The sequence below is a fragment of the Pezoporus flaviventris genome, unplaced genomic scaffold, assembly GCF_033815535.1.
Source record: "Pezoporus flaviventris isolate CSIRO_AGI_PZ_B2104156 unplaced genomic scaffold, CSIRO_AGI_Pfla_v1 ptg000036l, whole genome shotgun sequence".
Taxonomy (NCBI): Eukaryota; Metazoa; Chordata; class Aves; order Psittaciformes; family Psittacidae; genus Pezoporus; species Pezoporus flaviventris.
Genome location: NW_026892584.1, coordinates 36,062,948 through 36,077,159, shown reverse-complemented (window position 1 = coordinate 36,077,159; position 14,212 = coordinate 36,062,948). Strand labels below are relative to the sequence as shown.

The 14,212-nt window shown below is 39.9% G+C and overlaps 1 protein-coding gene and 1 long non-coding RNA gene across 9 annotated transcripts in view; both read left to right on the top strand.

The window, feature by feature from the left end:
• Positions 1–14,212, top strand: part of LOC133274562 (uncharacterized) — a 275,687-nt gene that overhangs the window by 241,977 nt on the left and 19,498 nt on the right. The gene's annotated exons all lie outside the window — the stretch shown is intronic.
• Positions 1–14,212, top strand: part of SYNE3 (spectrin repeat containing nuclear envelope family member 3) — a 62,013-nt gene that overhangs the window by 37,451 nt on the left and 10,350 nt on the right. For 5 of the 8 annotated variants that reach the window (XM_061463929.1, XM_061463925.1, XM_061463927.1 and 2 more), the window contains exons 7-17: positions 750–886; positions 2,861–3,008; positions 3,776–3,958; positions 4,239–4,361; positions 5,325–5,459; positions 6,467–6,628; positions 7,382–7,545; positions 8,592–8,718; positions 8,893–9,048; positions 9,735–9,884; positions 11,022–11,060. In XM_061463929.1, coding sequence (XP_061319913.1) covers positions 750–886; positions 2,861–3,008; positions 3,776–3,958; positions 4,239–4,361; positions 5,325–5,459; positions 6,467–6,628; positions 7,382–7,545; positions 8,592–8,718; positions 8,893–9,048; positions 9,735–9,884; positions 11,022–11,060 — 1,524 coding nt within the window. Of the gene's footprint in view, positions 1–749; positions 887–2,860; positions 3,009–3,775; positions 3,959–4,238; positions 4,362–4,482; positions 4,943–5,324; positions 5,460–6,466; positions 6,629–7,381; positions 7,546–8,591; positions 8,719–8,892; positions 9,049–9,734; positions 9,885–11,021; positions 11,061–14,212 lie in introns of those variants that run through there. The other 3 variants (XM_061463924.1, XM_061463928.1, XM_061463930.1) reach the window with 3 other exon arrangements.

The window sequence follows — 14,212 nt, the reverse complement described above, 5'->3', positions numbered from 1 at the left end:
TGAATACCCTGAGAGACAGCCTTATCTCTTATCTCTCACATGTGCTAGAGACTAAATGAGGTGTAATAGAATAGTTAGGGTTGGAAAGGACCTTAAGATCATCTAGTTCCAACCCCCCTGCCATGGGCAGGGACACCTCACACTAAACCATCTCACCCAAGGCTCTGTCCAGCCTGGCCTGGAACACCACCAGGGATGGAGCATTCACAGTTTTCCCTGGGCAATCCGTTCCAGTGCCTCACCAGCTTTTACAGTAAAGGACTTCTTCCTTATATCCAGTCTAAACTTCCCCTGTTTAAGTTTGATCCCATTACCCCTTGTCCTGTCACTACAGTCCCTAATGAATAGTCCCTTTCCAGCATCGTTAATAACCCCCTTTCAGATACTGGAAGGCTGCTATGAGGTCTCCACGCAGCCTTCTCTTCTCCAGGCTGAACAGCCCCAACTCTCTCAACCTGTCTTCATACTGGAGGTGCTCCAGTCCCCTGATCATCTTCATAGCCCTCCTCTAGACTTGTTCCAACAGTTGCATGTCCTTTTTATGTTGAGGACACCAGAACTGCACAGAATACTCAAAGTGAGGTGTCACAAGAGCAGAGTTGAGTGGCAGGATCACCTCCTTCGACCTGCTGGTCATGTTCCTTTTGCAGCCCCGGATACAGCTGGCTTTCTGGGCTGCGAGCGCACACTGCTGGCTCATGTTAAATTTCTCATTGACCATTAATCTATTAATTGTTTTTATGATTAAGGCAACAAGAGCAGCTCTGGCTGCTGAAGAGTCCAATGTCGAGAGACTGAAGGCTCAGCTTAAGGAACTGCTACGGTTTTCCCAAGATGTGCAGCCACACACTGAGAGTGTTGTCTCTGCAATACAGCAGTATCAAAGGTAATGGGAAGTCTGATTATGCTGGGGGGGGGGGGGGGGGGGGAGGAATTGCCTCTCAGACACTGAAAGAATTAACAAGGACCTAAGAAAAAAGTAATGTGCCATCCAATTGTAGGTGACTGGTAGAAAAGAAAGGCTTCTGCTAATTGCATCCGCCTCCACATTGCAGTAAACCTGTAATTTTAGTCATTTTCTAGGAGCTGTAGGCTGTTGGCTATTCTCAAGCAATGATCTTGCATCATTAATGTTGTGTATGGTTTGAAGAAAATCAGATTGTTGGCAGCTAATTTGATCATCTTAGCATTTTATAATAATAATTTATGTATTTTGCTTGCCTTTTATGACAGCAACTAGAAATTCAGGACAAGAGCCGTAGTAGTAAATGGTTCAGAAGAATTATGACACTCCCTTGTTGACTTTATGGTAGTGATTCATCAGCCTTAACAATTATTTGGCAGAGTTTATTCTCTTTCTCCTGCCAGCATATGTGCATGATTCCTGTTTTCAACTTGCCTTGGGTTGGAAACTCTGAAAGTTTAGCCTCTCCCCAGACTTAAGCATTTCCGTTTCCAGGCTGCCTGGAATCAGGAAGTAAGGAAGCTGCAGCAAATTTTGTAAACTAGAAGGAAGGAGCTTTTTTTTAAGGAAAAAGAAAGGTCAGTTTTTTTTGCTGTATCCAAGCTTATCTTCCTCTGTTGAGTGCACAGTATACTGTCCTGCTGGAAGGGGATTATAGGTCGTTACGGGAAAGAATTTCAGTTTAAAAACTAACAAGTAGATGATGTTGAATGAGAAGCAGAGAAGGCAGAGGACTTGCCTCTGAGTAGGAAATGGCAGCTGCTCTTTTGCCAGCTCCTTTAAAGCTTCTTTGCGAAGTCTGGCAGCTTCACGCTGAGCCTCGCAGGGGCAGCAGAGCAAATGGCAAAGAACATGTAATGTTAGAACTTTCTATTTGCGGAGCTTTTGGCCTCTGCAAGCTTGCCTTTGTTTACCTCCATGACATCTCACTGACACAGGTAAGATTATTGAGTTTGATTTTATAGAAAGGCATTATTAACCTTGATTGGCATTGCTTTTGCCAGCCTGTTTTGTGAATCTGCGTGATACTGTTCGCATGTGAGCATATAGTTTGGATTGCATTCTGCCATATCAAATAGGATTCCGTAAACTGGGAAGTCAGGAAAGCTGAGAAAACCAGGAGGCAACTACATGGGGTGTGCCACTGCTAGGCCTTGTTACTCATCTGTATTTTGGATAAGCCTTTATAGGAGAAGCTTGGATGTTTAGTGAATGCGCACTGATTTTTATTTTATTTTATTTTTCAACATTTGTGCACGCATAGCTGTGCATGCATGTGTAAACATATATATATATATGCAAATACAAAGCTTGTTATCAGAATCACCCATAATATATTAATATAAATACTACTGGTTCAGCAAAATTTTTAAAAATTATATCTGGAAAAAGTATGTATTTTCCTCTTTTTGTAGGTATCATAGGGTGAGCAAAGATTTCTTAATGAAATTTTGTAAAGGAATAAAAACTTGATAATATGTAAAACAATGCAGGCAACTAAAGTTAAATTCTAGACCCTCTTGGCTTGTTCCTCCCATCAGTCAGTGAGGCCACTCTGATAGTATAATTTGTTTAATCACGCTGGTGATGACGAGCAACCAAGAAAGATCACATGAGGGGAGACTGCTGTCTGCTAGAAAGGCAAAGTAATTCCTGATACACAGTTGCACAAGAGACAAATGCATCTTATGCTGTCTAAATGAAGTTTTGTTGTATGTCTCTGACTTAGCACCTGTCAGTACACGACACCAGGCTTAGACAATAAAAAGACTGAGGCTTTTGCATTGGATACAGTTTACACACGAGCATTGTGGTTAATTCATGCCTTGATGAATAGGATGTTTGGACTTGGATTTCTCTGTAATCCTTCTCTCAGCTCTCACTTTCCCCTTGCAGTGTTAGAGGCAAGACATCTAAAATGAGCACTGATACAGAAACTGAACTGAGAAGACTCTTCCAAAATCCCCTGCTAGATTTTGAACGGTGGAAGCCATCAGTCCAGATGCTCCTGGAGACTCCAGAGCCAGCACTGGCTTGCATTGAGGTAGCAAACCTATCACTAAGTTCAGAAACTGATTCTTGGTTTGTGTTTGCCCAAGCTCTGCCAGCAGCTGCCTGCATACAGCTGCTGGACAGAAGCAGCTGGAAGGGCCTTTCCAATATGGCAGGAGCCCCAAAAGTATGGAAGTCAATACTTAGCTCTAGCTGTAGCAGAATGCCTTACTTTCTTCCCTTTAGTTAACTGGAGTTGTCAACTGAATAGGCTGAATTAAAGTGTTAGATACCTTTAACGATGATAATATTGTTTAGCATTAGCCCAGATCTCCCTGGAAGGGAAATCTGTGGCCTCTGTTAAGAACTGTGTAGTAATACAGTCGTGGGATTATAATGCATGATTTCTGCATGTGCCTAGCAAGGTGCTTTTGTTACTTTGTCATCCCTGTGATCTCCAGATTAAATGTGTCTGTGAACAGGGATGGAGTTTATCCTTGGGATAAGCATTCAAGCTGTCCTTTCTGTTGGTTGTTTAGGCCTCTCCTCTGCACAGAAAACTCTTTCCATAGTACAGATTTCCTCTATTTCTGTTCACAAAATGGATGCAGCCCTGGTGCTTCTAACATTATCAGGAAGACTTTTCCTTTAGCTGGGCACTGTCCAGGTACCTTCTGTTACCCTTTGTTGGCCCAGCATGCTGTTTTTTACCCAACTATGTTGTACTGCTTTGGTTGTGTGACTTGTGTGAGAATAATATAGTTGTATGATTTTTAATGTTTTTGGTATGATTTCACTGGAAGAATCTTTCTCCTTTAGGCTGGTCTAGCTGAAAGCTCCCGCTTCAAAGAGAAGTTCATGACATTACAGCTGAAGAAGGATTTACTAAACAATGTCCTTGGTGAGGAAAAAGCAAAGACTTTCCTGCAAGAAGTAGCTGAAGCTTCAAAGAAGAGAGAAATTATACATGAAAGTCTGATGCAGAGCAAGAAGACAATCCAGGTGAGCTTTAAAGCCCATATATGGTCTTCTCTTGTGACAATGATAAATCTTTTACTCAGCCAGTTACATCAATATAAATTTAGTACTAACCAGCTGTGCTGAGTCTGTTTTTCTAGGTTGATCAAATATTCAAATAATTTTGTGGTCTGTTAATAGCGTAGCTTGGTGTTTGTTCTGAGTATGAAGTGGACATTGACGAAAGATAATGCCAAAGGATATATGTTGAATGCTGTATCTTTTTTCTTCTTTCTCCATCTACAATTTGCTATCTCAACATAAGCACTTTGATGCTGGTTTCGCACCTTTGCAGAAGAAATTATCTGCCATTAAAGCTAAGTTGGATCTAGAGAAGGAACTGAAACCTGACCTCCTGGGTAAAAAGACACAACTCCAGAGACTTCAGGTACATTACAGTAATGTTTGACTGTGATATCCTCAGTTAATTGTGGTCCTGTTTGTCCATATTTTATTAGCATTAGGAATTCATATCTTGTCTCCTCTATTTCATTTGATCTATTTCATAGTATGGAGTAAATGAAATTGAAGCATTGCAGCTGAAGAATTGGCAAATTGTGCTTGTGGGAAGGAGCAAGCAGCTGGAAGCTGTTGGTCCTACACCTTTCTGGGCTAGTTTGATTGCTAAAATAAATTGTATCCTGATACTTCCCACTGGGAGTGAAATTGCAAAGATAACCTGAACCAATCTAACTTCCTTCAAAAGCAGGGAGTTCCCATTGGCCTACCTCCTTCTGTATTCCTCCCCCTTCCTGCTCTTTACCTCATCACAGCTTTGACATATTCTGGGTTTACTCCACAGGCTGATTGAGCTGGCCAAGATCAGAAAAAAAAAAAACTTATAATTTTCTGCTTGGTTAGTGTTTTGAACTGATTCAGCAAAGGGTCCAACGTGCAATAGAGCCAATTCAAGGCATGCAGTGGGACTACATAGCTGGAAGAAGGCAGAGAAGAACAGGAGGGGAAGAGAGAAGGGATGTGACTCTTCCCTTTTGGCCTGGTGAGCTATGGTGATTCAGCTGTATGGTGCCACTTCACCTGTGGTGACCATAGAGGTGTTATCACCATAGCTCTTAGTAGTACTTAGCTGATTATACTCTGTCTCCTCTGGTGGCTTTCCAGCAACTTACCTTCTTTGTTATCAACTGGTAATGTTGGAAGGACATCCAACCATTTCTTTTGGAAACATTTACTCCTAGGCACCAAATAGTAAGTTTTCTTAATGACAGTGATTATTCCTGTTTTTTTTTTTTTGTTTTCATACTGTCAAGTGAAACTACCTTTTATTATACATTTTGTGAAAGTCCATACCATACCTAGCATATCACCCATATGGAATCTTCCTCTGCAGATGATCCAAGATGACTTGGCAGAGCTTGTGGCACAAATGGAGGAGGTAGAGAAGCTTGTTCGGTCAAATACCACCCACAAGCATAAAATGAACCAACTTTCATCTGACTCCCAGGCCCTGAAGATAGCACTGAAGGTAACATAAGGAAGAGGTTTTCATGGCCTGAGGAGTTTTCAGTTGCCACTATTTAAAAATATTTAAAAATCTGTAAGCATATGGGGTTATATCCTTTAAGTGACAATATTTTCATTTCAGAGAAGAAGGTATTGAATTCAAGACATTGATAACTCTTCCAGGATTCTCTGAATATCTGTAATGTGATTGCCTTTGGGACAGGATACCATCCACACAGTTCTTACGTCTATATAAATCATATCTGGAGTGGGCCTGGGATTTCTGATCTAAAGACCTTATAGTTACATTATCATGGAGGTGCTCGGCTTATTCACAGATTCCTGGAGAGTGGTTTTATACCAAACTGTTTGGTTTTCATAGTTTCGTGACCTAAAAAGTTAAGAACAGCGTTGCAGTTGTGCAAGTACTAGTTTTGACCTGAAGCATTTTGTAGTTTATAGACATAGCTATAAAAGGACAGCCCATTCCAAAGCAGTCTCAAAAGAAAAGCTTATAAAATTGCCTTAGTTGTGCAGGTCACCATGGAAATATGTATGATAAAGTGTTACCCTAATACACACTGTGAAATTCTAGTTTCAATCTCAATAATCCTATTTATTGCTGAACTGGACTTTTGCAAAAAAATTCTGTGCAGTAACTTCTGATTCAGGAAATTTCTGATTCCGGAAGTATAAGATATATTTAATACTGACTGGAGTATTAAAAAACCCAAACATAATCTTTTTTCTGTTTCAGCTGAGAAGGGAGCTATTTTAGTGCTTAATGCCCCCTCCCCCCCCCCCCCCCCCCCCCCAATGTGGCTGAATTCAGGCCTGCAGGCTCCTGTAGGTGTTTTCTATGCCACTGATGTTAAAGGACAAAGTTTTCTGTGTCTCATTAACAGATCGGTTTGTTTTTCTTTTTCCCTTCTTGCTCATGAAATTCTCAGTAGTTACTTATTAGATCCAGTAATGAAATTGGGGATTTTTTTGTCTGTTCAGTTACTGACAAATTTTTACTGTTTGTAGATGATGATACAACGGAGTGAAGAGCGCATTCAGAAGCACTATGCATATAAAGACAAACTCTCTGACCTTCAGCAGTGGATCATACTAACAACGGAGATGATTGAGCCCTACCAGGGTGCTGAAGGAGACCAGAACACTGAGGGCCAGGTGGCAGACCTTAAGGTGAGAACGACATCTTGGTGTAAGACGTTAATTATTCACCTTGCAGCATTCAGACATTAAGGGCAGGGTTTTTCTGGTGAGGGTTTCCTGGCTGGGGAGAGCAATGGTGGCTTGTTCCTCCTGCAATGATCGTTGTTTACTGCCGCCTTCCTGCTTTGCCTAGCTCCACATTCCTCACACTGTTGTGGGATGCGGAGCTAGGTAAAAACAAGAACAGTGAGAAATGGCTAAGAACTATTGAGATGGATGAAGTGTTATCAAAGGATAGCTGGTTTTAAAGGGAGCTCTTCTGCCAGGGTGATCTCTCGGGAGAACACCTACCTTGGCCTGTATGCACTCATCAATACCTTGAATGTTATTACCCTGTTAGCTAACATTATACTGTATTGAACTGAGCTATTGCACAGCTGATACTGCCACACAGCAAAAAGCTATTTTGCATGCTCAATTCACTCTGATGGGTTACTTCAGCTGGCAGCTTTTTCCTTCACAAGGGACAGACAAGATATTTCATGGGAAGGCTACTGAAGGGGTGCATTGACAGCTTGTACCCTTTAAGTTTTGCCATCAGCTCTTTGACCTATGTTGGCTCTTTGCAAGAATCCACAGCATATTTTTTTTCCCCTGCTAGGCATGTTCTAGCTAGTGCCAACAGAACCAGCATAGTCCTGGACTGAACATGGCCTTCAGTCTGACATAGCCTCTGCTTTACCCAGGATACCTAGAAGTAACTGTAAGGGCTGTACATTTCAGAAATGGCTAGCTGACTTACCAGATAAGGAGCTCCAGCTGTGCCTTGTGAAAGCTTATGGAAAACTAGTCATGGAGAATTCTTCCCCAGAGGAGACTGCCCATGTCCAGGCAGAGCTGGATCAGCTGGAGGAATCATGGAGACTGCTGAAGGAGATGGAAACTCGGTAAGTGTTCATGTGACATTTCCTCATGTCTCTTCAAGGGATATGAGGATGATATGTTGGTAAGATATGTATGCTGCTATATGACCAGGCACAGTTGATGCTTTATGCTGTGTGCTGTGAAAATGAGCAGCCATGTTAGAATGTTAGGAGCAAGATGAAATTTTATTTAATTATTTTGTAAACTGGAAGTCATTACTCTTAAGAAAACCATTTTAAAGAATCCAGGGGGCAGAGCAGTCTGTGAAGCTGCCTTTACTTCATGCTTGGTGTAGGCAATGCCTCCTTGAGACCTGGCTAACCCTGGTACTTACCAGTTTATGTCAGAGGAAATAGGACATAGACAGTTGACTTCTGCTAATCTGTTCTCCTAACTCTCTGATCTGGAGGTATTTCCAAAGAGGCTGTATCTACACTGTGATTTGTTCTTTTTTCAAACCTGCAGGAGGATAAACAGAGCTCAAATCCTCTCTGACCTGGCAAATTTATTATAATAAATATATTTATATTTAGATTTATATAGTTACATTTATAGATTCTGTGATTCTGTATATTTATATAATAAATTCTGGTTTTTATATAAAATGTAATATATTTATTGAGCTTAATTTATTTTGACCTCACTGTGCAATGCCAAACTGCTACTGTATTAAAATTTAATACTGTGCTACATGTGTAATTATATTCATACATAGTATCAAAATAGGCATAAAAATAGAGTGACTGAGGAAGGCTTCATTGTACTGCCTGTTGTTACCAGATGTGAAGATACATTGTTAAGGTTGTATTTTTTTAATTCCCTCACTCCACTGAATGAAAGCAAACAAAACACTTGGAAATATCAGAACATGTGGACTGGTGCTGCTTTGAGATACTCCTGTCTTGATCTTACTTTGTTAAAAATACGTTGGAAATAACTTTAATAGTCATAGTGCTATTAATAACAATAATAGTGCTATTTCACCTTAGGTGTCCCCCACAGACCCAGTCAAAATGTGATGTTTCATCATGTTTAACTACATCGGTGTCTCCCATTTTGTGTTTTCAAGTCTTCTCAAGAAGTGGCAGTTAAGTAAACCAGTGGTTGATAATAAGAAGAAAATAGAATTTGCAGACACTAGATGGATGTCTGGACCTGTGTTCCATCATTCAGGTGTAGATCCCAACCATAAGCAGGTGAGAGGGCACTCTATATCTGACTTCATATCAGCCTCACAAGAACAATTTTATTGGTTTCCTATGATACTATGGGTTACAGTGTTGGAGGTTAAGATCTTGCAATCAGGCCTTCAGAGGAAACATCTGACTTAACAGTAAGGCCTTTTTTGTTCCTGTTTTTCTGTAACCTAGGAGAGGATTGAAGAAGGGCAACATACAAGCAGCTACTTGAAGCTTCTACAAGAATTTGAAGAGTGGTTACAAGGAGAAAAAAAGAAACTGACCAAAATTCTTGATGTGGCTTCATCTTCCACAGAGGAAATTAAAGCACGCAAGAGCAAACTGGAGGTTAGTTTTCAGGGAATTAAGATGGAGACAAAGATGGAAACAGTTCTTTCAGAATTAAAACAAACCCAAAAATCACACATCCCACCAATAAACCAACAAAAAAAACCCAACAAACTCCCCTTCCCCCTCCAAAACAAGGAGGACAAAAAAAAGCCTACCACCACCAAAAAACCTCCAAACCAGACAAAAGACCAAACAAAAACTCAAACACTACACTCTTTGGTTTAGGATACTTTAGAGTAGATGAAGCTCAGGAATTTAGGACAAGTATTTCACCCCTTCTAGTAAGAAAGATCTGTTAGAGCTGGAGTGGTAGGAAGGGAGCAGCCTGACATCTAGCTGTTGGACTGGACATTTCCAGCATGATATGGCAAAAGGTGTTCATTAAAACAATCTGATCAAAATCGATGTCTGGTATTTGGCCTCACATGTTCTCTTTTTGTTGAATGTAGCCAGATGCAATGATAATGGATGCTGTAAGCAATTAAACAAACACAAATCCACTTCCTGCAGGGGAGTGGAGCTTTTGATACCGTTTCAGGCCAAAAAATTAATAACAAAAAAAAATACACTAGTCCAGAGTGCCCAGTTGTTTGATTTAGTACCACTGTTCTTTTGAACACCAGATTTTAAAAGTGGGGCCTTCTTGAATTCTGGGTTTCTGCTGATCTTGTCTTTGCCTGCAGGAGCTGCAGTCTCGCGTGCCTGATGGTCAGCATCTCTTTGAGGAGCTTCTTCATAGTCAGCCTGTCACTGAATATTCTGAAGATCTGGAGGACCTCCGTTACCAGTGGATGCTCTACAAATCTATACTGAAAGAGTCCATGAGTACCCTGGTAGGTTACAGCACTCGATTCACAGTTGCTGATCTTCGCCATTGCCCTTTTAGGTTGCTTCATGCTGCTAGTCGTAATTTAAGAGTATGTGTGTCTGTGTCTGCATAATTAAAACCCTTTCTAGTAAATGCTATCAAAGACAGAACAAATATAGCCATAGTATTCTCCACCAAATTATAATTTTTATTTAATGGTTCCTCCAGTAAGAATATATTCACTGTTCATTATTTTTGTCATCTACTGGAAGACAGTGTGATCAGAATAGTCACTAGCTGAACTGACTCAGAAAGTAACTATGCACAGAAGGACCTAGTCCTTTTTGAAACTGTCTTTATGGGCCAAGGATTTGACGTGAAATAAAGAATAGGTATTTTAATGCAAGAACCAAATGATTAAAAGAAGTTACTGAGCTGTGTACAAGACATGCTAAGTGTGGCAGAATTCATCCCCGTATATAAGGTGTTCCAGGGCATGCTAAAGATAATTTCCTTGTTCTTAGTGTAAACATACATAATAAAGTACTTGAATATGTGTTAAACTTCAAGATACCATAATCTTGAGGAATAGACTTTACAGGTATGCATTTGGTACTTTCAGTATGGAAGGTATCGGAACTCAGGCACCTAAAACTCTACATTCCTGAAAATTTTCTGCTTTGGGAAACCTTATCTTCAAATCCAAAGCTTATTTAGAATACAAATCCTTGAAAATGTACGTGAAGATAAGCATGACCTCTGTTAATAAGGAGCATATTGAAGAACTGTTTGCAGTTGATTGTAATGCATTTTGCTTTGTTGACCAAAACCTTGTGTAAGCATAAATGCAGTCAATAGGCGTCAGTAAAGGCAAAGCTATTGCTGGTAGAACTGCTCATGTGATTCAAATGGGCAGGAACCTGAAAACATCAGCTTTTTGCCTAATGTGTGTTAAGAAGTTCATTAAAAAAAAACAAACAAAAAAAAAAAACAAAACCCCAAAAAAACCCAGACGAAACTCTTCTGCTGGTTCACCCTGTCCAGATGACCATGAATTTTAAAGAAGCATCCTGTGTGAGGTGAGTACTCATTTATAGGCTCCACTGGGATCTTAAGTTCATGCTGCTTTTGGTTTTCTCTTTCTTTCTCTTTTTTTAAACAGAGTCCTGGAACTTCTGAAGAACCAGACAGATTCAGAAAGGTATGACAGTTTCCTATCGTTAAGCTAAAATGTTTTATCAGGCATCTTGCAGATAATTAGTTTAACTTAAACTTTTCTAAAGTTTCTTGAGATTAATTTGCTTGCTAAGTGCCTCTTCTAAAGAAGCAATTTATTTCCCTCATATTTTAGATGGAAACATATTACACCATTTTAACTCTTGAGCTACGTTTACTGTAGCTATAGAAGCTAAATACCCATCTCGAGTCGGGGAACTCCGTTTTTATACATCTATATGCTATATGAACTAAATTAATTTTTCAGAAGAGACTTAAGGAACAGCCCAGGTCTGCTTCTAAAGGATTTAGGGGTCAACTGCCTAAAATAATTTTGAAAATGGGACTTCAGATACTTCTGAAAAAATTGTGTTGGATCATTCAGCCCACCTTCTAATGCAGAAAACCAGAAACAGTCAAAAGATTTGTCTAATGTTATTAGACTAAATACTTTTAAGCAGCAGAATTCCTCCTGTGAAGGATTTTCTTTTGGAAGTGATCACATAAGAAACGGATGCAGTACAGGAGATGATAAAGAAAAGCTTAAAGAAACCAAAATGCTACCAGTTTCTTATTAAACCCAAGCAGCTTTTCTGATTCCATTTTTATGTCAGCAAGTTTACTGTTGACCTGAGCAGTGTTGAACTGAGTCTTTTCTCTCTGTCACAATTTGTTTTGTTTATAGATACTGTTAGCTTCTACTTTGTACTGTCATCTCACTTTCCATTTGTTTTCAGGAGGAATAGAATAAGGCATTATTTACCCAACACAAAGTAGATTGGGTGAATAATGTGTTGCAGGAATATAATCACTTAATCATCTTAAGCTAAATCAAACCCTTGATTTCTCCTGTTGCAACATCTCTTTAGAAGAGACCAGTATTTAAAGGATGCAGCACAGTGTACTTGTAGTATAGCCAGAAATCAGACTTCCCTTATTTCAATGAGATATTCCTCTGGCACTCAAATGTGGAATAGCATCTCCAGTATTTTTCCCCATGAAATACTGACCAATTTCAGTTTATATTCTTGTTTGTCTGGCCTAGCATTGATTGTTTGGTACCCCTGGTGGTCATCCACTAAAGTCACCAGAATTTTTCAGGCTGGAAAAACAGTATGACATTTAGTAATTGGTGTAGAGGCAGCCAAACATTTAGTAGTGATGCTTTTCCCTCAAAGAAGGATAGTCCAGACGACCGACCAAGGAATTCTCTGCTTTCATATGATTTGGTTGGGTCAGGTTGTTTGTAGGGAAAATAATAGAGAAGCTTAAGGCAGAAGCACATCTCCACTGCACATTTAGATACCATTTTTTAATTCATCTGTCCTACTGCCTTGGGGCAGGTGGTATTTATTCCTTCTTAACTTCTCTGAAAGCAACTAAAGTCTTCCATTAATTTTCGAGGATACTGGAATAACATAATGGCAAGCAGCAACCTCTTGACAATTAGGCCTACAGCAAGAGCCCCTAAAAAAAAGTGTTCTGTGAATTTTTAACAGCTACTGAACATAAACAAAGAGAAACAGCTTGGGGTGGGAATGAACTGAAATACCTTGTAAGCATGATGGAAACAGCTCTTATTGTACCAGCAAGTGATTTTCAGTTTCCCTTCAGCCAGTACACATTACAGTCACTTACACCTTGCTCGCTTCAGGATGATTTTGCTTGAAGCATTCATTCTGTGTTTAAGTGTCACAACAATGAGAATCCAAGTGCTATAAGCAGAGGTGTCTTTTTTTTCATTCAGGCTAAGGGGTTTATCAGGATGTGAGTGTGTACTGCGATAAGATCGTAGATCACCACTTAAGAGAACCAGAAAATAACGTTCACTGTTCAGGCTGAGAGAAGAGGAAAAGCAAATCAGCTGCAGAATTTGTGGCTCTGCAGTTCATTTTAAGTTTATATTTAACACCTGAAGTGCAGCCAGAAGTGAAAGAAAGATTAGGCAAAATATTTTTTTGTATGTTTTGAATCTCCTTTCAAAACCATAGTGAAGGACATCAACTACCCTGAGAGAATGGGTGATATCAGGAATTAATATCTGCAGAAAATACACATGGTTGGGGGCTGCATCACTGTAGTTGCAACATGAAGTCAGTTCACATGCAGTGGGATCTCTTACTTTGTCAGCTCCCTCCTGCTTTTGGGTCACACAAATTTAGCAGAGGTTGCAGAATCACACGTAATTTTGGACTGACCTCAGCTTTCTGCAGCACGAGGTCCCCGGTGACTCTGCTTGTTTCCTGTTAGAGCTGTGAAGATTTTGCAGCAGCAGCAGATCAACAGGGAGAAGAGGAAGACCCAGCTGTGGCCAGTCTCAGCCTTCCACTTTTGTTCCATTTCTAGCCTGGATGGCTAAATGTTGGGCAGAGGAGTGTTTGCTCCATGTATAGTAATGTGCTTTTTTTCTGATCTTTCATCCTTTGCTGAGGACATGCACCTAGCCACTGGTGCTCTTGGGAGTGGTACAGGCTAATGATTGTGATGTGAGCAACTTCTTGTTGATTAACAAAAAACAGTTGCAGGAAATTGCACTGGCTGCAGTGAATTTTTAGCAGGTACCAGTGACAGTGCAGTGTAGATGGATATTTATTCAGGGCACCTAGCACACCCAAGAACATAATCAACAAAATAATAACTCTGATAAATGTTACTTTCAAAGGTTGGCTCCCAGCTACCTGAAAATATTCCATGAGCATTCTTAGTATAAATAGGAAGTCAAAGATTCATTATTTACAGGTCTAGGTAGCACTGTTTGATTTTATTTCTTGAGTGCTCAGAGTAATTACACTTCCTTGCTAAACAAATGATTCTGGCTTTATTGTTTGTACAAACAAAGTAATTAGGATTCATTACATCAATGGTCAGCTAATTGCTTCATTTCAAATTCTGCTAAAAGTAATCTCCTATAGCACGCAGACAGAAGGAGCATATAATTTAATCTTACTTAGAGACACCATTGATCTGGAGTCTATCAAATTAATGCAGTCATTCAGGAAACTGTGCAAAGCAAGAGCTGCCACAGCTTGCCAGGAAGAAAACAATATGTTCTGCTCTTCCCAAGTGCAGATACGACAGGAATTCTTCATGGCAGAAATTCACATTACAGAAATGCACAGCATTGTGTGTACATGCCTG